Source organism: Macrobrachium rosenbergii, chromosome 12 (genome assembly GCF_040412425.1).
Source record: "Macrobrachium rosenbergii isolate ZJJX-2024 chromosome 12, ASM4041242v1, whole genome shotgun sequence".
In the NCBI taxonomy this organism is placed as follows: Eukaryota; Metazoa; Arthropoda; class Malacostraca; order Decapoda; family Palaemonidae; genus Macrobrachium; species Macrobrachium rosenbergii.
The window spans coordinates 8,158,001-8,185,313 of NC_089752.1; the positions used below are offsets into that span (position 1 = coordinate 8,158,001).

The 27,313-nt window shown below is 37.2% G+C and overlaps 1 protein-coding gene and 1 long non-coding RNA gene across 2 annotated transcripts in view; one reads left to right on the top strand and one right to left on the bottom strand.

Annotated features, from left to right (window-relative positions):
- LOC136844372 (uncharacterized) overlaps positions 1 to 27,313 on the bottom strand; it is a 190,057-nt gene that overhangs the window by 50,512 nt on the left and 112,232 nt on the right. The window contains exon 2 of the long non-coding RNA XR_010854835.1: positions 18,454 to 18,492. This is a non-coding gene — a long non-coding RNA (uncharacterized lncRNA). The remainder of the gene's footprint in view (positions 1 to 18,453; positions 18,493 to 27,313) is intronic.
- LOC136844200 (peroxidase-like protein 2) lies at positions 18,574 to 25,840 on the top strand. Its single transcript, XM_067113216.1, has 3 exons — positions 18,574 to 18,601; positions 18,813 to 19,135; positions 25,449 to 25,840. The coding sequence occupies exons 2-3, from the start codon at positions 18,813 to 18,815 to the stop codon at positions 25,723 to 25,725; spliced, it is 600 nt and encodes a 199-aa protein (XP_066969317.1). The 5' UTR covers positions 18,574 to 18,601; the 3' UTR covers positions 25,726 to 25,840.

The window sequence follows — 27,313 nt, forward strand, 5'->3', positions numbered from 1 at the left end:
CTAATATTCAGGAAATGTAAGTTGAACAGGAGGTGAATGGAGCAGTGCTGCATGTGTGTAAGGGGATTCAACGTACTTGTGATTCTTTCGTCGAGGAATATAAAGCACTTAATACTGCAGAAGTTTTCTATGGCCCACAAGCAATGAACCCTTAATTTTCTGACTCATAAAAACCTTTCATCCAAATTGGTGAATGAAATGAAAGCATTCTTTCCCCACAACAGTTTTACGTTTTATCACTCATGCAGTCACGAAAGATTTCAGTTCAGGTAAATATATATACATACATATATAAATATATATATACATATTTATATAAATTCGACAGATATACTATGTGCTTGTTAGATGCAATCCGTAGTACAGTGGCTAGGAGAAGCTAACGTTACCTGATAGGCCACGGGTTCGATTTCTGAGCGAGCCAGAAAGCTTTAGGCAAGTTCCACGAAAGGCTATCAATACCTCTGTTATCCTAAGTGTTTAATTATATACCTAGTAGTTTGTCTTCTATAGCGGTCGCATCCATGGTGAGAAAGACTTGAGTCTTGTAACCTCATTTTAAAGGGCTTGCTATGAACCTAAAGTTAATATATATATATATATATATATATATATATATATATATATATATATATATATATATATATAAACTTTATCACTACAAAAATTGTTCTGTGCGTGTAATACAATAATTACTAACAGGGACTTCATTAAAACTGATGGTATCTACCGGAGACATTTATCTGGAAAAGCTAAAAGCTTTCTTGGACTAACAGTCCTCATTCATATATATATATATAGATATATACTCGTATATATATATATATATATATATATATATATATATGTGTGTGTGTGTGTGTGTGTGTGTGTGTGTGTGTGTGTGTGTGTGTGTGTGTGTGTGTGTGTGTGTGTAAACTGATAACGTACTGTTTTTTCACTTCCTCCACAGAACTAACTCATTTCTATGAGCGCGTGTGAGTGCAAAGTGCCAGTCATTCTCTTTTTCTCCGTACTACCAGTTCTCACTATTTCTCTCTTTAGTCATACACCCGTCCGTAACGTAACAAAAACAGACGCTATTGGTGGCCTAATGTGTTATTGATTAACGGAAAATATGCAGATTTAAAATATCATGTGTAACAGTGACCACACAAGCATTCCCTCAAGGTGAGGCGTGTTGTTGCACACGTCATATTGTTTAAAACATCACTTCTGGATTTGGCGCACGACATAGGTGGAGATTATCGATGGTGTTATTCATTTCATTTATTCATTACCATACTATTTACATACATATATACATAGTATATATAATATATGTATGTATATATACACATACACATATATGCATATGTGTGTGTATGTAGTGGTTACGCACAACATATTTTCAACAATTCAATTTCCTTTTGTTTTTTAACCACTGAAAACCTTTGAATCCGAATTTAGGGAATGAACTGAAGGAAAATGCATGTCAAGGATTCGAACTTGGGTCAGGAAAGGCAGCAGCCCAGTGCTAACTGACTTTGCTATCGCTTAAATATAAATAGTATAAATGTAGAATTTATATACATTTTAGCTTAACTGACAGTATGTTATGTGGTTAGTTTTTTTTTATTTTTGCCTAATATGGATGAAATTTATTGGTCACTGCTCTAAATCTTTATAGCCATACATAGGTCTAGAAATCTATTTACAGGTTTTCTTCTTTGTCTTCAGCTTTGCCCGTTTCTATGCAGGGTCGCTGTTTCCTATCACCCTTCTCCCCTTCCCCTGTCCAACGCATCCTTACTTCTTAAACCTTTCTCCTTCATGCCATTTGCTATTTTATCCTTCTATCTGAAGTTTGGCTTTCCTCTTCTTCTCCTTCCCTCCACCGCCAGGCTCATACCCTGTTTTACATGTGTGAGTGATGGAAATTCATTTCTCGCTATAATGGTTCCAGATTCTAAATAAGCTGTAGGTTTCCGTCGCTAGGTAACCACTGGTTCTTAGCCACGTAAAAACAAATCTAATCCTTCGGGCCAGCCCTAGGAGAGCTGTTAATCAGCTCAGTGGTCTGGTTAAACTAAGATATAGTTTTTTTTTACATGTGTGATCTCGCCTCCGCATAACATGACCAAACCACTGCAGTCTTTCCAAGCCTTCGTCGATACTTCCCCTACCTTAACTGTTCTTCTAATAAGTTAATTTCTGATCCCATCCTTCTTGTAACTCCACACATCCATCCCAACATCCTCATCCCTGTCACATCCATTTTCCGTTCTTGAGCCTCCTTCATCGGCCACGACTCTGCTCCGTAAACCATCACTGATGTCACTACAGTTCAGACCTGTAAATAGAAATCTATTTACACGCTACAGTTCAGACATGTAAATAGAAATCTATTTACACACTACAGTTCAGACATGTAAGTAGAGCCTCGATGGCTAGGTCGGTAGAGCAGCAGCCTTGGACTTCATAGAGGTCTGTGGCGCGGGTTCAAATCCGCAGCCGACCGATCAGAGAGGCGGACACTTTGCTATCCAAGTAGACACCCAGGGAATATGTATGTAATCAACGGATAGGTTTGTTGAAAGAAAATGGGTGTTACAGACTAATACACACACAAACAAAGCCACTCCAACATCTTCTAAAAACATAACAGACACCTCACACGTCTCGAACTGTCGACCTAACAGCTCAATTCTCCTAGCTGCTGGGAGAGTGGGAGCTGGGGATTTGGTACTATACATGTACATGCACTACCGGGGTCTAAGCGATGTCAGGCAGGGCCAGCCGATCAGGGCTACAGTCTACCCCAGCCAACAAAGTCCTTCAAAGAAAGGCATCATTCTTACCATATAAAAAATGGGAAAAAGCACGTTAAACGAAGAAGTTCAGACATGTAAGTAGAAATATGTTACAGACTACAGTTCAGACCTGTAAATAGAAATCTACTTACACACTACAGTTCAAACCTGTAAATAGAAATCTATTTACACACTACAGTTCAAACCTGTAAACAGAAATCTATTTACACACTACAGTTCAGACCTGTAGATAGAAATCTATTTACACACTACAGTTCAGACCTGTAAATAGAAATCTAATTACACACTACAGTTCAGACCTGTAAATAGAAATCTATTTACACACTACAGTTCAGACCTGTAAATAGAAATCTAATTACACACTACAGTCCAAACCTGTAAATAGAAATCTATTTACAAACATGAACTATTAAATTTTCGGGTCCCTCATTTTGGATATGCTTTCCTCTGAAAAACAAAGAATCAGGATTTTTTGGAGTGAAACAAAAGAGATTGCTTTTGTACGCCATGATTCGAACGTAAGGAATTTGAATATCCAAACTGCTGACAAGCTTTCCGTATATACATCTCAAGCAACTGATGCCGAGGAAGCATTTTGCTTGAAAGTTTCATCCTTTATCCAGCAGTTAAAGGATGATTGTGGCAGGTGGCAATGACCACCGTCTTGAGTTTCCTCAGAGCCAGCCATACTGGAGGAAACGATTTGTCATAGTAAAACATAAATTCACACACATTAAATATTTACGTACATATGTATATATACATACATATATATGTGTGTGTTTGTGTGTGTACACGCGTTTGTGTGTGTGTATCAAAAACGCTAGCATGTAATTGCGGTAAAACCTGAAGTCACACGGAAACTCCAATGAAGGAGAAAGGTTACCTTGCAATCAGATTTTCTAATACTTTTGAAATATGATGACATTACCTACTGACCTGTTTTCCAGGTAAGGAAAATGCCCAGCAACTCCGTGGCTTTACTAAGAGTCTTATGACTCTCATTAAAAAGCTGACCTTGCTCTATTCTTTTAGCTTATGTCAAAGGGTTTACATGTTTATAATACAACAGTTTTAACTATTGTTTTTTTATTTTGTTTAGTTAATAATAATAATAATAATAATAATAATAATAACAATAATAATAATAATAAGAACCTTTCGCATGTCCTATCAGATGGCCACTTCAATCATGTTTTCGTCATTTCCACCAATATGGTAATTAGTCCTAAATCTCACTGTGAGGAGGACGGTAACTCTAGACAAAGTCATGCCCTGCCTGAGCCATCATGGACTACAACTCGAAGACCGTGAGTTTATAATGTTACAGTTTTCCCCACTCTAATTACTGTAAAAAAAAAAAAAATCTGTCTTATTAGGTGGGGATTTTCTGTGTTGTAAATGTTCAAGGCATTCGAATAATGTAAAAAAATAAAACTACCATATGAGGTTTAACAGGAGAATGTCCTCCAAAGGGTTTACTGCCAACGGCAGTGACATGTTCACTAAACAGCTGGTCGTCTGATCAACCGAAATTAAACAATGGTGGATAAGTAAGTTAAAAGAAATAAACAGTGTCGTGGGGAAAAAAAAAATACCCTTAGGGATAGCAACCTCATCCCAAAAACATTCGCTGAAAACCCGAAAAATTCAACCTTTCCAAAGACGAAAGGCACATTGACGATATACTTGTTTTTATAATAGTAAACATCACATATCAGGGGAAAATATTCAACTTTATCTATTCATTTTTGAAATTCATTTCATCCCCTTTCAAAATGAGGCCGAAGGGACTGTCAGCCAAATGACCTCACCGAAAAAGAAATAAATGACTGAGTAAGGGAGAAATGTAGAGATATTACGGAGTGGGGTCAAATAAAAAGACGGAAAAGTAAGCAAGTAGTGGATTAGAGAACCCCTTTTAAAATAATTCAAACTCCCACAGAAGGTGACAGGCAAACTAACCGAATCAGCGATGGAAACCAAAATGCTGCAAAATGAAAATAGTAATTAAAGGTAAACTTTAAAATACCATACAAGGAAAAAAAAAAACATGGGGAAACACCCTCACCTAAACCAATATCCAAACTATACTGTAGAGGTAAGTCTCAGACTGACATTAGTACACGTTATATTTTCAGTTAATTGTTTAGGACATTCACTGAAAAGAATGAAAACACGTCAGTATTGCCTCTTTTCTCATTCTAATAATAATGATGTCAATCATAATAATACTAGTGTAAACGAGGTTGAATACTTGAAATCCTATCTGAGCATTACAAACCTCACGAGAAAAAGGTCTCTAAATCAACTGGAATATTTAAAAGGAATGAAAACCAAAGAAGGCATTCGTTTCTTAAACAATTCATTCCAGTTGTACAAGAAATAAATGAACAAAATTATTCGATTCCTTTCCTAATAAACGCAGTTTCTTCAGCGCATTGAGGAATTATCGAAAACAGACCAAAGTCACTGCAAGACAGGCCTGGTTGATCTTGCTTGCACCTGGAGCAAGCATGAACTGCCAAGTCAGGGTAAAAATGCCAAATGGTTTGCGATGACGAAACATTAACACCACTAACTTCCTTGTTCGGTTGGCTGGCTTTCGGGCCACATTACGACCCACTGCCGCTTGTACCAGATCGCTGTGGCTTACATCATGTTCAAGTAAAGTTTTTTTTTTTTTTACAAGGAGGGGTCGTTAACCCTACCCTTAACTTTCTTTTTTTATCTAAATTTGAGACCGGGAAAAGTGCATTTAACTTAACGGCAGGTAAGCATCACTAATCGAAGCATTAATAAAAGCTCGACGCATCTCTTATCAATAATTTAATTTTAATTTCGTTAATTCGTTCGCTCATTCAAACTACCCAAGCCCCATTCGTCTTCCCCCTCGTCTTTCTCCTCTTCAAACTCAAGCTTAAGCGGAGCGCGCACCGAATACTTTCACGTCTCTCTCACATCTCTTCACCTTGATATTTCTCTACCGCTGTCACTCTTACCCGGTAACGATGGCCTTTGATTTCGTTATGCTAGCTTTGTCAGAACACTTTACCCTTTCCCTCAAATGCCAAACTTTGGGATTATTTTCCCGTTCCTGTTTACTATCGCTTTCTTAAGGACCTAGCCCCACCTCACTTTCCTCCCTCCTCCATTTACTAGATTTCAAAAGGTTTTGGCTACAAAAATATATTAGGAATTCTGCCTCATTAGCATTCTTGCAAAAAATAAAACCAAACACATGCACACAACTCTTTTGGTACCACTGGAACAGAACAGGTCATTCTGGAAAACAACTTTAATATTAAATACCTTTCCCTGACAAACTAAAATCCACGAATGCAAGCCAGATCCAATACTCTGTTGACTCTCCCAGATTCCAATAATATAAAAGTATATTATCGCTCTCCCAAACCATAAGATTATCTTCTCTCCAAAAACCCCGGACTGAGAAACTTCTGAAGTACCTCAAGGAGAAATTCCAGAAGAGGAACCTCCACTCAAACTTGGGTCCCTGAATCACCTGCACCTACATCAAATGCCTTTCCTCTGACTTCTTGCATCTCAGAATATAAAGTCAGTGAAGAGCCAAGGACTAAGAGACGCCCTTGTCTTAGATCCAATTTAGCATCAAAAGTCTCTTAACCTGGTTTACTTTGTCAACTAAAATCTTATCATGCAGCTGTAGAACCTTAATAGCAATTCATAATTTCAAAACCATTTTCAAATAATAATTAATATTTCTGAAAAAAAATTTATCTTTCAAAATCACAGACAGTATAATTAAATGATATACAGACTTTACAGAGGCTACTTGAGGGGTAGAGAAGATCTCCATAGCCTATTACACGTTACAGCTACAGAGAGAGAGAGAGAGAGAGAGAGAGAGAGAGAGAGAGAGAGAGAGAGAGAGAGAGTGCCAATCTCCGCGATACAGTGTGAGCGATTCATTAACATGGGATAGAAGATCCTCGTTTTGGACGAGATGAAATCATAAAATCCCTCGCGGATCAAGAGTTATGTGAAAATGTCCCAAGTACATACAGTTAACAAATACTGTTACCTAATTAATGTCTAGTAATTGTGGTCTTTCACAGCATATTTTAAAAAAGTGACATAATGACAAATCAATACGCAAAGGTAAAATTATTGGTTACAATGTACACTACTGTAATAATATCATAAACACCTTTCACCTATGGAGGAGCAAACGGCTAAAGAGTTTTTAAAGTTAATAATAAGGGTAACATCAGGGACAACAACAAAAATAACAAAACAACTATAATAAGTAGTAATGTTGAACCAAGTTAATGGGACAAGCACTGAATTCTTAAACCATACGTCCATACAAGTAAATCATGATCATATGGCAAAATGAATATTTGAATACTAAACCCACAGGAGAATTACCCGGAGTAAACTTTGCACACTCATGCCACTTTTAAGAGTAAATATTACTGCTACACCTAATGGCAGGACAGCAACAAGCAGTGCTCTGCTAGGAATGGACTGACTTCTGTGGCCAAGGATAGTTTTGTATATATACTTTAACCGAGCGTTAAAATTTCTTAAAAGGTTTCAAGGTCCTTCATGAGTGGCAGAGAGACAAGGGACAAAACATTGCAATGGCAGATATGGGTTATGGGTTACAGACCAAACATATAACACATATGGTTAGCGCCTAAGTCCTGTCTCCACTCAAGACAGGACCGAGGAGAACCAAGCAGCGGGCTCCCCTAAAACCCAGTCCATAGCTCACAGGGAGAATAAGGATATAGGGTCATGTCACGACCGCAAAATCTATCAAGCAACGAGCGGGGCTTGAGCTAGGGACCACCATACTGTGAAGTCCGGGCAAAACCGAGTTACCTAGATCACATATGCAATATCACCCGATGGCAAAGTTGAATTGCTTCTCTCAGAACGTTAAACTGATGTCACTCAGCCAAAGGTGAATTTCAAATCCAACTGAAGCATGTAAGGGCGTTTGTTTTACCACACGCATCGGGAGAACGTGGCATTCTCTTTCTTCCGCGGTATTTGGTGAATTAAAATTTGTCCTTTTCGAAAAAACGTTTTCCTTTATGCTAAACGGGCTGATTCAGTGACCAATTAATCGGGAGTCAAAGTCTACAAAAAAATTCTATTTGATTCAATAAGCGCATTCCTTGCAACGACCAGCTCGTTGTGGGCAACCCTGTCTGTCTCCTTTACCCTATTAAACATTTACGAACTCTTTGAGCCCACTTCCGCAAACAGCTTAAATGAAACAGCAGCAACTTTTGCCTTTGGACGCCATAGAGAATAAAAAACTGGTCTTTCTTAACCGAACACGAAGGTGGCCTCAAGTACCTAACTTATCGTTCTCTAATGCTTAGTTCCCATGCTTCCGTCAAGGTGTTTAAGGTACCTAAGAACTAACCCTAGAAGTTAACCCTGGAGAAAGAGAAAACAGGGGTCGACTTGATTTTTAACATTAAAGTCACATAACCTCTCTTCCCATATCACTAACGTGAGAGGAGACTTCAATTTTCTCAAGTAAGTTTTTGTGAGAGATGGGTTCCGTTGATCAGATGCGAGTGGCCACAAGCCCCTTTCTGACTACTGTATAACCTCAGTCGTCAGACGACGGGAAGGTTAAAAATCAGAGTAATTAAAAATCCCAAGCACAGGGAAGATCACTCATATTTAGATTGATCTATACAAGTCCGTCTTAATCTAATTGAATGAGGGGTTGTAAATGAGCTATGTAACAACAAAATGAGGATACAAGATAAAAAAAAAACGGTTGAAAAGAACTGCAAATAATAGAATAAATTTGCCTTCCATTAACAATTGCTCAAGAGCCTTTTTCCTGACCCATCAAAGCAATCCTTTATTCCTGTCTCTTTGACCCTGGAAAAAAAAAAAAACTGTTGACATATCTGATAACAGACAGCAACGACTATCGTTTGCTGCCATCCCAGGAAAATGACGTTACCAACTTGAAGATATTGTACATTGAATCCACATGAAAAGCGAAAGACTGGCGTGTTTAATTTAAGCACTGAGAGAGAGAGAGAGAGAGAGAGAGAGAGAGAGAGAGAGAGAGAGAGAGAGAGAGAGAGAGAGAGAGAGAGAGAGTTTTTATATACCTTCACGTTCATTTAACCACCCATCTTAAAATTATTTGAAGAATTATCTAAATTTACAAAGATTTCTTATTAAATGCAAAATAATTCAAATGAACTTTAAATGAAAGCTATAAAAAATTAATGCATATATAACGAGAGCGATAAGTGTGCGTTGGGGACACGGGAGTACGTGTAAAAAATATAAAGAACAATTCATTGTAGGTATAACCTTTCATAAGGATCGGGCCTGATGCTGGGTCTAGCAATAAACTGGCTGCTTGAACAGCGAAGTTATGAAAAACTGGGCATGTTCATACACTGGATGGATGACCATCAACAAAAGACTGACACTCAACATGTAAATATTCCTCAGCATATTTTCATGTATTAGTTTTGATTTCCTTAGGAAAAAAGAATGTATGAGCCTTACTTCATGGTGTTTATTGCAAGTTAATTTACTGGTTTTTATCGTTGCCGATTTACTGCAAGTTAAATTTACTTATTTCTATTGTTGCCGATGATTAAATTACCTTCCCAAATGATCCAATCAAAAATACATCTAATGATATGGCGCAAAATTACCGCACTTAAATACTAAATTCATTTGTATTTCACTTGTACGGGAATATACATCTCTGCTACGGTGGTGTAAGTGTTTTCTGAATGAAGGAAATTGGGACAACAACAGATACGCACTTTGATACTCTTAAGAAAAAACTAGCTATACCAGTTCTTTCCTTCGTTCCAGTTAATCAATGCATGCGTGAAAGCATAAATCAATTTTATGCTAACTAAACTGAGGAGAATTTATAGGACGAGTTTAGTACCGCACATACCACAGCCGCTTCAGAAGTGAAATTTGTAAACAAACATTGACCCTCATTCTCATCGATTAATGTTTTACAAATGATATAAAGGACATTAAGACGGGTAATTTAATGTCCTTACCTAAGCTAGACCTGACAGAGACGAGACTGGGAGGAGGAAGGAAAATAAACTGGCTTAGCATCACAGGAAGCAGTGGACCTGTCCCTTGGAGGATGAACATCATCTGGTTTGGAATTTAATAAAGAAATTAAAGAAACAAACTTACACTGCAATTTTAGTTATTCTGATGAATTTATTATTAATTTTTGCTCAGTCTCACTAGTTAAAATATAACCTTCAGAATATGTTATTTAATTTCTCAAGTAAATCTACCTCTATAAATAAAATAAAAAAAATACAGAAATTTCACCATACGCATTGTAACTTGAGTCTCTGAACCGACTCTGAAATTATCTAAATATAACCTTCCGAATATGTTATTTGACTTCTTATGTAAATCTACCTCTATAAATACAAAAATTACAAAAATTTCACCATACGCATTGTAATTTGGGTCTCAGAACCGACTCTGAAATCATCTATTCATATAAAAACAACCTTCGTTGCTAATAATTGCTTTTAATCACTTGTTATCATATAAGCTAAGCATTTTCACCAATTAGCAAAACGCATTTATCCAGGATGACATTGACGACTTCCTCTTGTCTAAGATTACGATTGCTTTGTCCCAGCATGATTCCTTGCTCCTGGAATAGCCATAAACGAACGAATGACGACCAGGGTTGTTGTGACGCCGGTGCATGGTAATGAACCAACCGCTCGGAAAACAGAGCTACGTACATCACTGATCAATCTTTCGGTAATGTCGATTTGTGCGACGAATCTGGCGTTTAGAACGACAGAAGTTTTCCAGTGCTACGGCGTTGTTTTCTACTGGAAAACTGCTAGAGGCATTGTGTGTGGAAACAAGTGTTCCCAGCCTTGAAGCATCTCCGCATTTCCTGGAACTAATGCTCCATTTATTTCCGCTTTTACTACACACTCTAACTAGGCGCTGGAAGCAACGGAGAGCCACAGGAAGCATACGGTAAATTCTAAAACCAGTAATGTTTTACTTAAATGAAGTCCTCAGAAGGCCTACAGCAAGCTCGTGATATAAGCAGGTACATCTTTTTATCGGTTGTTTTATCTCACAATACCCTGCGACGGCGGCCAGTTGTATAAAGACTTCCCCTAATCATTAGCGGGCACTTGCTAACATGATCTCAAGGTCGACTGCTCGTCTACGGACTACATAAGGAAGTGGTCTATCTCCAGCACCAGACGTTGAAATTCAGTCGTGCAGTGATCTTGGCAGAGGTAAGTTTCTCCTTCTCTCTAGAGTAACCAGGCTATGCATTACAGAACACATGTCAAATGCCCCTCCTGGGAATTTCTTCACACTGGGTCATTTCCCAAAAGAACGAGCAACGTTTCCTCCAGCGTAAATGACCCCTTTTGACGTGCCACTAAATAAGATAAAGGATCTCTGAAACGGTTATTGAAAAGAAACAATAGCGTGCTTTATAACTGAATCACGAAAATATGGAACGTGATGAATATATAAATAAAGGCAATACCTTCGTGGCACTGCCTTTAATTACCAGCGCAATTACAGTGAAAGTAAGTAGTAGTATATGCAAGCGAACAAACAAACAAACCACTGATAAAAGAAAGACACAAATAATGTTAAAATATGTAAACGGAAAGAAAAATTAAACGACAATGTAATGAAACATACACAATGATAAAAGGGCAGAGGGAGATGAGTACAACGTAAAACTTTTCAAACATTCTACATCACTAAATTATTCTCGTTCCCTCTTGAATTTCCCTCTTTTAACTTGTTTTTAATTCCACATTTTCATTTACTTTTAATTCCTCATTTTTCATTTGCACTGACCTTACTCTTCATTTTCCTCCCTTACTTAAATCTTTATTCCTATCGCTTCCCTCATTCTCCCTTTTACCGTCTTAACTTCCATGCGATGCCCATCCTTACCTTTTCTCACTCATATTTTTTTTCTCACTTTCTTTATTCTTTGTTCTCTCTCTTTCTACTCAGTTCCCTCATGCTTCATTCTTCTCACTTCCCTCACTCTTTATTCTCATCACGCCCTTCAATCTTCTCTCACGAACTCTCTCCCCTTCCCTGTTCCTCAGATGAAGTTCCTCTGGGTTCTCCTTCTGGTCGCGGCCCCCTTCGCCATAGCAGACGATTCGGACAGCGACGACGGGCCCTCGGACAGCAGCTCCTCTGCAGTTCAAGCAGTTCAAGGGAGAACCAGGGGCAGTGGCGGAAATGCCGCCGCCGCCCCCGCCCCCGCCGCCGCCGGTGGTGATGCTCAAGGCAACACTCGATTCCTCGGCCTGGGCAACCTTCTGGGAGCTGGTCAAGCCCTCCTCGGCGGAGCCCTGGGCGCCATTGGCAACCCGGGCATTGGCGTAGGATTCCAGCAAGGCTTCGGAGGATTCGGAGGTTTCGGAGGCGGATTCAACCCAGGCTTCGGAGTCGGATGCCGGTATTCATGCCGCGCCCCTAACGGCCAGTTCGTCTGCTGCGGTAACAGCGGCTTCGGTACCAAGCCTGGGCAGTGCCCCCCAATCCGCCCTGTCTGCCCAGACGTGAGGAACTTCGCTCCTCCTCAGCCGTGCATCATTGACCACGAATGCACCGGTCTCGACAAGTGCTGCTTTGACACCTGTCTGGAGGAACGAGTGTGCAAGCCCCCTCACGGGATTGGCGGTTTCGGTCGTTAAGGGATACAAGACTTCTCTTAACTTAGAGGGTTCCTTTACCACCAGGAATTTTTCTTCCAATTTACCTCTAAGACTTTCTTCTGCGATGTAAATAATAAAAAATTTCACTCATTACATTAATATATACGTATGAATTGACGTACATTCATTCTGCAGAAATTATGTATTAACTGATGCACATTCCTTGAAACCAGAACTGTTCTGCAAGTCCTTATCATTCTAACCTCTACGACGTAAATATCAGAAAATTATATCAATGCATATTTAATGCACATATAACTGTAATAATATATGCTCTGATTATACATAAATCATTATAAAGGTGATGACAACATCACCATCTTTCTGCAAATATTTCTCTACTTTCTTCTATATAATGTAAATAAAAACAATAAAATTAATATAACTCTAAATGCACCTTTTCCTCACCAACAATATATCAAAATTCTCTCAAAATATGAAAATACTGTAGACTACGCGGCTAGGTATTTACAGTAGTAATTAATGACAAGAAACCTCCCAGCAAACAAACATACGTGCATAGGGCTCAGTGTGTATTTGTAAAGAGAATCGGCTGTCCTTTAGTCTTAACCTTTACAAGTCTTATAAAAAAATTGGTAATTTTTTTTTTGTAACTGATGAAAGCAACAAATTAATTTGAGTACAATGAATGAAGAATACAGTTACCCTCTCCCAAAAAATATTACATATTTAATTAAAACGTCCCTCCACCGTCAGGCTGTAGGATACTCCTCTATCTTCCAGAGTAATATAAACTTTCTTTCATGAAGTTGGTCACTAACTTCCTTCAGCATTAGGACACGATAATTAGCCGCCCCCCGCCCCCGTCTCTCCCATTTCAGTTCTCTCTAAAAGAAAAATGTTGTGCCGGCTTTGTCTGTCCGGCCGCACTTTTTTCTGTCCGCACTTTTTCTGCCCGCCCTCAGATCTTAAAAACTGTTAAGGCTAGAGGGCTGCAAATTGCTATGTTCATCATCAACCCTACAATCATCAAACATACCAAATTGCAGCCCTCTAGCCTCAGCAGTTTATATTTCATGTAAGGTTAAAGTTAGCCATAACCGTGCGTCTGGCAACGACATAGGACAGGCTATCGCCGGGCAGTGGTTAAAGTTTCATGGGCCGCGGCTCATACAGCATTCGGCGCATTTTTTTACTTGTTTCATTTATCCTTGGTATGGACAAGGACTTTAGTATGACCAACCCACTGAACTCTTATTTTAAAATAGAGAGTAAAATAAATGTTAGCACCCAGATGTGATCGGACGAGTTTAGTAACCTGGGTCCGGAGAGAACCTTAAATTTCACTAATTAGTAAATAAATAAAGGTATGTTAACCGCTCCGTTGAACTGACTCCCGCCAAACAAACAATTCACAATATAACTGCAACCAATAATGCATCATCAAGAGAAACCGTTATCATTCATCTCACACATACATTTACAAATGGTATCTTCTGTGTTTCAAGAACCCAAATGGTATTTCTTCGAAAAGTAAATTAGTAGTTTTTTTCTTTTCTTACGAAATCAATGACCATTTGGGATGCTTTTTCCCAGTGTTCTTTCTGCAAGGGGAAAAACAGCTACATAAATTCCCTACAAACCTAATATAAATATTTTTTGTCGTTGACTAAGACAAATACTTTCACTGGCGACGTAGTACGCATTAATAAATGTAATGTACTCGGGGTGCCCATGCTTATATTGCTTCTGAATTGTCAATTATATATAAAAATTTACTTCTAATTTGAATATGAAGCATAAACTAACACATTATGGCTACGGTGATAACCCAAGAAATTTCTATACAGATGAACAAAAGAGTTTTTATTTATTCAATGAATGTGTGTGTGTTTCTTAGAAAGAGAGAGAGAGAGAGAGAGAGAGAGAGAGAGAGAGAGAGAGAGAGAGATGGTAAAAAGGGACTGGGTTTATAATGTCCAGCATATTTGGATTAAATGCCCAGTATTTAAAAGGCAATGGAAAGATCCAAAGAGAGTTAGAATGCGACCAGAAAGCTGTCCTTCCTCTGCGGCCTTTGGCAGGAATAAGAATGAAGATCAAATGCTCCTTGTATTATAAGCCAAGATGTGATTCTGATCTCTGTCTAATCCGGTAAAGTATTCAGACCTTTTATGAGACTCTTAATGAGGCGTCCATGACTTCGATAGCTGCAACGCTTCTGTGTGCATCAGTCAATCAATCAATTCAGCTGTTAGGTTCCAGAAGCAGTTCTAATTATATAAAAATAAATATCAATACACACACACACACACACACACACACACACACACACACACACACACACACATATATATATATATATATATATATATATATATATATATATATATATATATATATATAATCATGAAGCTACAAATGTCGCTTAATATCAAATTCACGCTACCTCGGGAATTTCCCCGATGGGGAATTATCACCGAAGGGGAATTTATAAGTTATAAATGGACTGGTATTGCCGAGTCTCGAACTCACGACACAGATACTTATCCAGCGACTCCAGTCGACGTTCTACCCACTGTATTGGTGTCGTGGGTTCGAAAACTCACAGTACTAATCCATTTATCACTATATAATTCCCCCTTCGGTGATATTCCCATCGGGGATATTCCCGAGGTAGCGTGAATTTGATATTGCGACATTTGTAACTTCATGATTGTATATAAATCACGGTGTGATAAAAATTTCATATATATATATATATATATATATATATATAATATATATATATATATATATATATATATATATATATTATATATATATATATATATATATATATATATATATATATATATATATATATATAGTCTAAAAGCAGATCAGTGCACCATTCACACTAATATTCCAAACGCAGAGTCACGTGGGTATTCCAAATTCAGAGAGTGAATGCGTCACGAGGATATTTTATGGAGAGAGAGAGAGAGAGAGAGAGAGAGAGAGAGAGAGAGAGAGAGAGAGAGAGAGAGAGAGAGAGAGAATTATTCAAACCTTTTAAAATTCTTCCTTTATCGTTTGCTTCTTGTAATCCGCTTATGACTCAAAATATTAAGATTTATGAAAGTTCTCAAAAGACGTTAATACCATAACTTTTCAAGTCCTGTATCTGTTCAAATAGATCAGACACACCTGGTATTCAATTTTGAATTAAATTCTCTATAAGAAAATCACTAAGATTTTCCTCATCCGCGATTCGTCAATTCCACATTCTATCAGACAAGCCAAAAAGACCCTCTTTGAAATTGCAATGCAATCCACCATTCTCTCCTATCTACCTGAAATTTTAGCATAATTTTCTCTGTCCATCTACTTTCCTGTCTCGCTGTCAGTCTATTGTTCTTTCTAACTTCTGTCATTCTGTTTATCATCCCGATTCAATTTTTGCACATCTTAATATCTTCTCCAAAGCAACCTCCTCTTGTTGTAATTATATAATTTGGCTGTACCACCGCTATTAAAATTAGGTCTCGTATGAATGAGGCTTAATCCCTTTGAAAGCGTTAGACGCATAAATTTCACGACAGTTTATTTAAAATTCAGAAATGTAGACGGCAACACGGAAAGCTGGCTATATTTCGTGTATTTTGTTTTGCAGTTTTAGGGCCTACTCAATAAGCACGCACCCCATATATTTTATACACACATACATACATACATACATATATATATATATATATATATATATATATATATATAATTTTCTTCGCGTATACACGCGACTATTTTTTTTATATCCACGAGTGTTAAACTACAACTATTGCTTAATGAGAATTCACTATACCTTAGGAATAACTTACATCCAAGGGGAATTACAACTGAAACGCGCTTCTGCTTCAGCCAGGATTCTAACCGCGGCCTGGTTTAGAAACAACGATACCCAGTGACTTTGACCATCCAGCATTTATCGATTAAAAATCCTCCTTAAACAGTATTTATGGCTGAATATACTTACATATGCACATGCACACACATATATATAAGAAATTTTTATCACATCACCGTGATTTATATACAATCATTAAGCTACAAATGTCGTTTAATATCCAATTCAAGCTGCTTCGCTAATATCACCGACGGGGAATTATACTGTATATGTATACATATATACATATATGTATATATATATGTATTATATATACATATATATATATATACACATTATAGGTGAACTTTATCTTTATACAACCGAATCAAAGCTTGGAGACGGCCTTTCAATTTCCGCTAACGTAAAAAAAGAATGGTGATTAACGCTGAATTTTTCTAAAATATCGAAGTACAAAAATTAATATTTTAAATACACTGAACATTAATATTTCATACTTAACATTTATTGAAAAAAAATAAATTGGGGAATATAATTTACATTTTTTTTGATAAGCGAAAGCGACTAGGATCACCTTCGCACGTTATTTTCATAAGTAATTTGAAAACAATCATAACGAACGAGGCAGAATGACCTTTAGCTTGTTAAGCAGGCTTCCAGGAAAGATAATGCCTTCATATGATAATAAAATATTGATATTATGCAATCATCAATACCGAAAAAACCATGAAGTCGTTGCCTTATTATGCAGGCTTCATAAAATGGGACACCCATATGTTAAAAAAGGGAGAATTGAATGCTACATTAGATACTTATCTTAATAACTAAGAACAAAAATAATTATCAGACTAGCGGCAAAAAGAAAAAAAATTTCCATGTACGTATTTTCTTTAGATTCTTTTAGATTCTGGTAATACTAAATAAATACATTTGGAAAAATGGCCGAAGTTAAAGATTGTTCACTAACTTAAAATCTAATATATGCTTTAAATTCCAAAGGACACAAAATATACTAAGGTTATGAAAGCTGCCGTATTGATGAAATTTATCATTTGCATTATGATTTATGTGAAATATAAGTCGAATATATTAAATGTGCAGACTATTAAAATTAAAAACTACGAAAACACCAACGGAGCTTGAAGAACATTTCAACTGACGACAAACCTAATTCATTTCTGGACATGATCAAAATGTAATACCGTATTAACTAAAGTCAACTCTTCTAAAAGTTAACACATTGTAAGCAGTTGATTGTTGATAGAGAGAGAGAGAGAGAGAGAGAGAGAGAGAGAGAGAGAGAAAGAATTCCTCTTAATCCAACGACCACCACCCTGAAGCTTGAGGTACGAACGCCCAAGCGTTTCATGAACATCAAATAGCAGTTACTCTGAACCATTGTGAATATCTTTTTACATATGAAAAACGCAAAATCAAAGAGAGAATGCGTACATAAGTGTTTCTTTTATGATAAAAACCTATATATATATCGGTATTTTATCAATGTCCGAAAACCTAGCACGCTACAAATATCCTGGCATTTTACCATAAGGCTTTGAGCTCTGTCCTTTCATTTGATTCATATTAAAGATACTGATAAGACACAGTGAATTTAGTTGAATTCAATATACTGTATATGTATACATATATATATATATATATATATATATATATATATATATATATATATATATATATATATATATATATATATATATATATATATATAATAACGTACGTATGTCTACGCCTATGTATGTCTTATGCTACCACATTAGGCACAATATCGTAGCTTCATGCAAATTTTCGATATTCGCGTGAAACGAATTCCAAATGTCAGTCATTTTTGCAGTATGAAAATCACACCGATTCAACTTCGGGGTTGTTATTCGCTCTAAAGATGCAAAGATAGATGCGAAAACAATTTTTCATCAAAACAGTCCCATTAGAATAAGTTGCTTTCACTTCCCTTGCAAAGCAGGTGAGTTCATAAAAAGCTGTTTTGGGAGGAGTGATCCTACAGGTTCTTTCTTACCTCATTTTCGCGAGGATCCCAGCGCCCGCTATCTTCTTCCTGCAAGGAGACATATGAGATCAAGGTTAGCAAATGGGTGCAGTATATATAAGGCTCAAATAGAGTCCTACAATCACACTGCTTGATCCTCTCTGGCGTTGCTGACAAGGTAAGAAAAATAATACTGCTTATGTTACCGTCAAATGGTAAAAAGGATTTTTACTCTCTACCAGTGCTAAGAATTTCACAGTTAAATTAGTCTTGCATGTCAATGCTCTATTCATTAAGTTAATACGGGAACAATGTATGGAAGCAGATAAAACAGTAGTATTTGGAGGCTTTTAAAACATCTTAAAAGAATTTTTCCTTTCATTAACCAGATGAAGTACTCGTGGTTGCTGATTGCCGTCTTGGCCTTCGTGGCTGCAGACGATAGCGGCGACGACGACGACAACGCTGCTGGAGGCGTCGAGGGTCGTACCGGAGCAGGAAGCAGGCAGGGATCAAACAGATTCTTCGATGGTGGCTTAGGCGGGGGTATTGGCGGCGGATTCGGCCTGCAGGGAGGATTTGGAGGACTGGGAGGATTGGGAGGAATCGCTCCTGGTTTGGGTGGGCTTGGTGGCATTGGGGGTATCGGCGGTATTGGTGGCATCGGCGGTATTGGTGGCATCGGCGGTATTGGTGGTATCGGCGCTGTCAGGCCCCAAGTCCCCAAGTGACTGCCGCTACTGGTGCAGGACTCTCCCCCAGGGTCAGGCCTACTGCTGCGAGAGCGCCCTCGAACCCCAGAGCTTCGCTGGAGTAGTCAAACCAGGATTCTGCCCTCCCGTCCGCCCGTCTGCCCACCCGTCAGGAACTTCCTCCCACCAGCACCCTGCTCCAACGATGGTGCCTGCGGTGGTGTTGACAAGTGCTGCTTCGACACCTGTCTGCAACAGCACGTCTGCAAGCCCCCTCTCGGATTTGGACGTCGCTAAGTCACCTCTAAGCCACCAGTTTCTTTGCACAAATATCCTTACTTCCCGTGTAAAAATCACCCTTATGTAAAAAATGTACAGAGTATGTATAAGATTTCTAATTCTAAATCGAAATAAAAATGATTAAGAAACAATATGAATGTATATTATAACTCAGTCCCTGTGTACAGTTCATTACCTGTGAAATGGTGGCATTTCAGTATGTTGATAGCTTCTATGGTACAACTACAAAGAAAAACTACGGTTTAAAAAATCAAATCTAATATTTGGAAAGTGCTAGGGCTATGGTTTAGTTACCAAGAGAAAACTGAAAACCATGCTATACGTTCAGGGGGCAATGTCTACAAGAATTTTGGAAATAATTTATCTAAAGGTGTCCAACAGAATAAAACTCCTGAAAAAACCAAATGACTAAACGATGAGCTAAATGCGAAGCTTATTTCTCTATGCAGTTTAAGTATCGGATGATTTAAATACCAATAAACAAGAAAAAATGCGCCGAAGTTTCTTCGGCGCAGTTGAGTTTTCTGTACTTCTTATAATCAAGGCCACCGAAAACAGATCCATCTTTCGGTGGTCTCAGTATAATGCTGTAAGAGCCGCGGTCCATCAAACGTTAACTACGGCCAGGTGGTGGCTTATTCTATATCGTTGCCAGAAGCACGGTTATGGCTAACTTTAACCTTAAATAAAATAAAAACTACTGAGGCTAGAGGGCTGCAATTTGGTATGTTTGATGATTGAAGGGTGGATGATCAACATACCAAGTTGCAGCCGTCTAGCCTCAGCAGTTTTAAAGATCTGAGGGCGGACAGAAAAAAAGTGCGGACGGACACACAAAGCCGGCACAATAGTTTTCTTTTCAGAAAACTAAAAAGGCAAATCCTACAAAACTTTTGAAGTTCAAAACATCAAGACCAAAAAGAACACAGTGAGCACATTATGCAATTCATAAGTAAATCCTACTGATCACTCAGTCATCAGGAGAGGTGAAACTTGCCTTGGACTGATGGGTTGTTGTTAGGGCCTACGGACAGACACTGGGCTAACTTCATTATCAGCCATAAATTGTAAATCAAGAAAAGATGGAGAGTGAGAATGTTGAGGGAAATCATTTATAACAGCAAGACTGAAGATTAAATTTTACTGAAGAATGGATACGCAATTACATAATTACCAAGATTCAGAAAACTAATTTTTAATAACTAGGAAGATTCAGAAAACTAATTTTTCTTGACTACAACAAAGTTCCACTGACATTTGTAATTATAGAAATGACAATAACTTGCTTACCTCTGCAATGAGTTATAAATACCTTCTTGTAATTAGGCTATATCAGCTGCAACAATCCAACTACAGAACATGTTTATGTGCCTGCTCGAGTTAACATAAAACGACAGTATAAATGTATAATGCATCAATAAGAACTAAAGGAGCTACTCAAGCTTCACAGATGCAGAAAAGTAAATTGAATAACGCTCTGATAGTAAGCCTTCACAAGAATCTGAAGTTCCTTCGCAAAGATACAATCAATAAGTTTTGTTGATAATAATGCAGAATTTAGAGCACAGCCATGGAGTACTAAGAGAACGCCACATTTTTCACACCTGGATCGTCCTTCAACCTTTCAGAGAGAAAATTCTCCATTCAAAATTTGATGATGTTCGATACAGCAGTCTTCAAGTTATCATAATTTCAGAAGCACAGTCGGTACAGTACACTTAAATATCAAACGACATTTCGCTCTAATTATAAATATATGGTGGTTTTTTAGGAGTAAATTGCGTATTAATTTTTCTCTTTCTTTGCTCTTCTCAGACTGTATACTCATTCTGGATAATAATAAAGGTAAATTTCGAATGCTTTGAACTCTGATGATTATTGCACGGCTTACATTTAACTTTTGCTACGAGCAACAAGAATCATAAAAAAATGATAATGTTCAATAGGTGATTAATTTTGCTAAATTAGCAATTACCTATAATGAAACCTGCATAAAAGATGGTCTCAGTTACGATGATGATGATAATAATAATAATAATAATAATAATAATAATAATAATAATAATAATAATAATAATAATGAAGACTTCCGTATGCGAAATACAAAACTGAGCTAAGGGCAGAAATTTTTATTTTTTAAATCCAAAAGAAAAGAACTTTTGCTAGGGCACTTATTCCGAAATAAACATGTCCCTGGCTTTACGGTTGTAATTTTCCTTAAAATAAAGCTCTTTAAAACAAGTTTCTCTCTCTCTTTTCTTCCTCTCTCTCTCTGCCTCCTCCGTATTGTTAATTATTCCAAACTTACGAAGTTTTAACTGCCTACGTCTCGTCGAAAAAAACAAAAACCCAACGCAGTCTTCGATGGCTTTTAGGTCTTGCTGTGATCAACTATCGAACCCTAGACTTCTTTGATCTGTTGCAATATCTAACAACTTTTCTTGTTTTCATTTATATTGTTCAGTCATAATGAGACAACATTTTAATGGAAAAATCTGAAAGCCATGAACTCGCACAGAGGAGTATGCTCCATAAGGAAAAAAGACAGAAGGGAGTAGAAATGATAAACATTTGCACAATTAGTACATATAAACAGAACTGTATAATATACATATAAATATATATACATATATATATATATATATATATATATATATATATATATATATATATATATATATATATATATATATATATATATATATATATATATATGAATAATTTTATCACATCACCGTGATTCATATACAACCATTAAGCTACAAACGTCCTTCAATATCCAATTCGCTCTACCTCGGACATAATATATTTTCATATATGTTACCTGAAGGGGAATTTTTTAGTTGATAATAAGTTCGTCGTCTCGTGGGCTCGAACCACGGAAGACAAGAACTCAGGACTACAGTGACGCGATTTTAACCACACGGCCAACAAGTGAGGTCTATAAACAATAAGCAGATACCGACTGCCACTACAAATTCCCGTCGAACTCAGGTATTTGTATTTAGAATCGAATATATATATATATATATATATATATATATATATATATATATATATATATATATATATATATATATATATATCACAATAATTATTAGCAGTAAATAACATTAAATGAAGTGATAAATAACAAATATTGATAAAACTGAATATACTCGTATGTGTAAATTTATAAGGAATTTATGAAAGGGAAGATTCCCAAGATTGATGTCAGTATCGCACCACCCCCGGCTTTTTTACCATGCTCTAAGGTTAGGTTAGGTTGGGTTAGGTTAGGTTAACGTATTACCATGTGACAAATTTGGGTTTGGGAAACATAATGAGATTATTTTCAAGAAAATTCTATGGTTAGTTTTTAAGATATGGCGTTCCGCTTTTTTCAGGGAAAGGTCCCGGTACTCGGTTACATCTCTGGAAATGCTACCCGGAAGCAAAGGAAACACCATACTTGAGACTGCAGAAAGGGAGTTACTACTTCGATATAGCTTTTAGAAAACGCGGTTATGTGGTCATCACCGGGCGTAAGGAAATGAAATGTGGCACGTGATAACATCAACAGGAAATTCAGTCAATAAGGCAACCTATGACTGAACGGAAGGGATTTCGCAACCCTTACTCCGTCAAACTTTCCTCTTTTATCTCAGCAAAACACTTTCTTTCTTTCTTTTCCCTAGAAAAGAAGTGATCTTCTAAGCCGTGACAGTAGTCTTTTCCAGTGGAATGAAATGGAATGGAATATAGAATTTAGGCCAAAGGCCAAGCACTGGGACAAATGAGGTCATTCAGCGCTGAAAGGGAAAGTGACACTAGGAAGACCTGGAAGGTGTATCAGGAGGAAAACCTCGCAGCTGCACTATGGAATAACTGTTAAGAGAGGATGGATAGCAAGATGGAAGCAAGATAATATGAATGGAGGTACAGTAAAAGGAATGAAAGGGGGTTCCAGCTAGGGTCCGAAGTGACCCTGCAAAGAACCTTTAGTAATGCCTACAGTGCAGCACCACGTGAGTTGCACTGACGGCACTAGCCCCCTTCGGGGATCTTGTCCAGTGTCCAGGCAAGATTTGATCTCTTTATCATCTACAAATCTTCCTCAGTGAGAGAGTGAATACACTGATAAATACCGGTTTTACTCTAAGAATAAACGTGGGTTGTCACAAGGCTTAATGAACATCTCGACGACATAAGATGCGCAAACAGGTACTGTACACGCACGACCCTGATTTTTTCCTGACACCCCCGCCATGTTGAACTGCCCTACCCCAACAAATGAAAGCTAGTATTATATTCTGGCATCTAACTTATATCTTTACCACCAAGTATTCTCAGTAAGGAAAGGATCGATACTAGATCACTAAAAACAGCGCATCAAGTGCATTGTACTTACATAAAGAATAACTGCATCTACTAAAGGTACTCTTTAACAAAGATTCAGGTAAATTCTTTATAAAAAGATGCATGGGGAAGAAACTTGATCACCATTACGGGCTGCCCAAGAGCAAGAGCCCGTGCCAGCAGAAGGCTGACTCAGTCCAAAATAAGCGAACGAACGTCATCATTATCATCAAATAAAGAAAAATACAAGTAAATCCACTGTTTCTAATCAGCCTTGTTATTTATACGTTAGGGTGATTTTGCACATTTAACTCTCGTTCCTATCCTGTGACATTTTCAGCGCAAACGATTTCACGTGGCCCAACAAGGATATTTCACGAAAACATATAGACGGGCCGCTAAAAACGTGCATCGTTACCATGTCTACGAGCACCGGGGGATCAACGAACGAAAATGGAATTTCAAAAGAAATTTTGCAACGCACTGAAGAATGTCGTTTTGGGTTTAAGAAAAACTGGAAGTTGGAAAAAAAGCTTTAGCATTCTAATGCCAACAGAATAAACGTTTCATTACAATCATACACATCTAAGGAAAATAAAAAAAACTACAAATAAAATTTTATATAGGAATTAAAATAAACGCCGTACAAATAGCTGTCAGGTCTTTCCACAATATGCTTCACTTGAAAACCCTACATATATATATATATATATATATATATATATATATATATATATATATATATATATATATATATATATATATATATATATATATATAAATAACTTCTTTCAACTTTCAATTTTTATTATTCACTGTTCTCATATAAGCAAGTCACAGAACCGTAAAGTGTTGATATAATTATTTATAACATTCATTTTCATCACAAGCACTGCCTGTCGGAAAATGATCTCTCAAGACCATGATTCAATAACTAGTTTATTAAAGCAAAGAATGGATGCAAGTTTTTGTACGTCAGTTACTTCCTCCATCGGCAAAAGCATTCGAAAGATGCTAGGTCTAATTTCTATTTACTTATTCTCTTTCTTTTTTTTTTTTGCATCAACAAAAGGTGAGCAACTGATTCTCACAGGTATATAAGAAGGCCCTAAGGTGTGATCGCAGCATCGGTCTCCCTGCTTTCGTTGTGACTGCAAAGGTATACCATCCTTCCTAGTCAGTTGAACGGATCACTAAGCCAAAAGACTTTCTACACAATGCAAAATATCTTCTCTGTTGTAAAGACTTTAATATTCTACTTTTCTTTTTTCCAATATTGGATGAATGTTTTGCCTACTCGTTAAATACGGTGATGGCGACCGAATTTTCTAAGTAATTCTAAATAAACACTTTAGTACATACTTTTTCCAAGTAATTCTAAATAAACGCTTTAGTACTTTAGTTTAACAATAATTATCAACGAAATTCTCTCTTCCAGATGAAGTTCCTGTGGTTGCTGATTGCCGTCTTGGCCCTCGTGGCTGCAGACGATAGCGGCGACGACGACGACAACGCTGCTGGAGGCGTCGAAGGTCGTACCGGAGCAGGAAGCAGGCAGGGATCAAACAGATTCTTTGGCGGTGGTATTGGCGGAGGATTTGGAGGATTGGGAGGAATCGGTGCTGGTCTTGGTGGGCTTGGTGGCATTGGGGGTATCGGCGGTATTGGTGGTATCGGTGGTATCGGTGCCATCAGGCCCCCAAGTCCCCCAAGTGACTGCCGCTACTGGTGCAGGACTCCCCAGGGTCAGGCCTACTGCTGCGAGAGCGCCCTCGAACCCCAGAGCCTCGTTGGAATAGTCAAACCTGGATTCTGCCCTCCTGTCCGCCCACTCTGTCCACCCGTCAGGAGCTTCCTCCCACCAGCACCCTGCTCCAACGATGGTGCCTGCGGTGGTGTTGACAAGTGCTGCTTCGACACCTGTCTGCAACAGCACGTCTGCAAGCCCCCTCTCGGATTTGGACGTCGCTGAGATGCCCTTCATCCTAAAGCATCCCCTTCAAAAATGTATCCACTCCCCTTGTAAAAACGTCCTTTGTAATTAGTGTACAGTACCTATGTAACTATAAGGAATTGTAGTTTATACTTGAAATAAACTGTAATCTTATAAGTTATATTCATATAATTTTTCTACGCTTTCCTTTCCTCTATTCTTACTTGGTTGTGCATTTGCCTTCTCTTATCTAGTCTGTGTTATAATATATATATATATATATATATATACACACACACACATATATATATATATATATATATATATATATATATATATATATATATATATTATTGCTATTAATGTATTATAATCTTTATGATATTATTATACGTAAACTAGATGGGAATGCAGTACTGCAAAATTGTTAAAGTAAACATACGAACAGACTCGGTACACATGTAGGCTGTGCCAATATAATTAACAAATTAAAGAGATAAATAGCATATTAAGCCCGATATAATCTAATGAGATCTCTAGCAATGTCCTACTAAAAGACCTAAGACTGAATATAGGAAGATAAAGTTACAACTATACAAAATTAATAAATACTAGACAGTTTGAACACCAAGATTTCTGTTAGCAATTACACAAACATTTTTTACGAACAAATTGGAAATTTTATTCCCTAGATTTTCACAAGACAGACAAATTAAAAATGTATTTAAAAAGATATTAAATAGCGACAGCTGAAATGCTAACATTATCCCACATTGAAAACACTAAACAAAATGGCCATATTGAAGTATGTTGTGTGTTAAATAAAGATGCATAATGATAAAATCAGTAGATGTAAAAGGAACACAAGAATTAGGTGTACTGGATTCAAGAGCAAAATGAAGAAACACACACAAGCACATTTACAACAGGTGCCTTGATTCCATAATTTAAGAAACTGGAAAGGATAGGTAACTTTTACTTCATATCTATGCACAAAATCAACGCACATTAAATACAAATGAAGCAGTAGGTGACACAATTGAAATTAGGTTGCACATCTTCAATCGCCAAGCGAAGTCAATTTCTTTCGATTAAAAATTTCACTGAGAAGCTCTTCCAGTTTCCCAGGGATCTTTACGATGTCAAAAACACCTAAAACAGCAGAAAAACAAATGAATAATCTCAATTTCCGAGTAACGTTTTCCTGCTGATAAACGGCTTTCCTCCTCCATGATTGGCTTAATTTGATCGTGCAACTAATTCAGAATTGGCAGTGAAACTTTTGAAGGAACGCAAACAGAACTGTGTCCGTAAAAACCTTTACTCTCACTCTCTCTCTCCCTCTCTCTACTATGCACACACACACACACACACACACACACACACACACACATATATATATATATATATATATATATATATATATATATATATATATATATATATATCACACATTACTACACAGGTGAAAAATAAGAGACAGGTTTAGGACCTAAAAACATCACGTACAAAAGTGATTATAATCATATATATATATATATATATATATATATATATATATATATATATATATATATATATATATATATATATATATATATATCACATACACAGTGACATTTGTTTG

Bases quoted from the DNA above. Each gene is read 5' to 3' on its own strand.
- LOC136844200 (XM_067113216.1), top strand. From the start codon at position 18,813: ATGAAGTACTCGTGGTTGCTGATTGCCGTCTTGGCCTTCGTGGCTGCA. The intron at 19,136-25,448 runs GCCCCAAGTCCC...CGGTGCCATCAG, and splicing joins GGTGGTATCGGCGCTGTCAG to GCCCCCAAGTCCCCCAAGTG.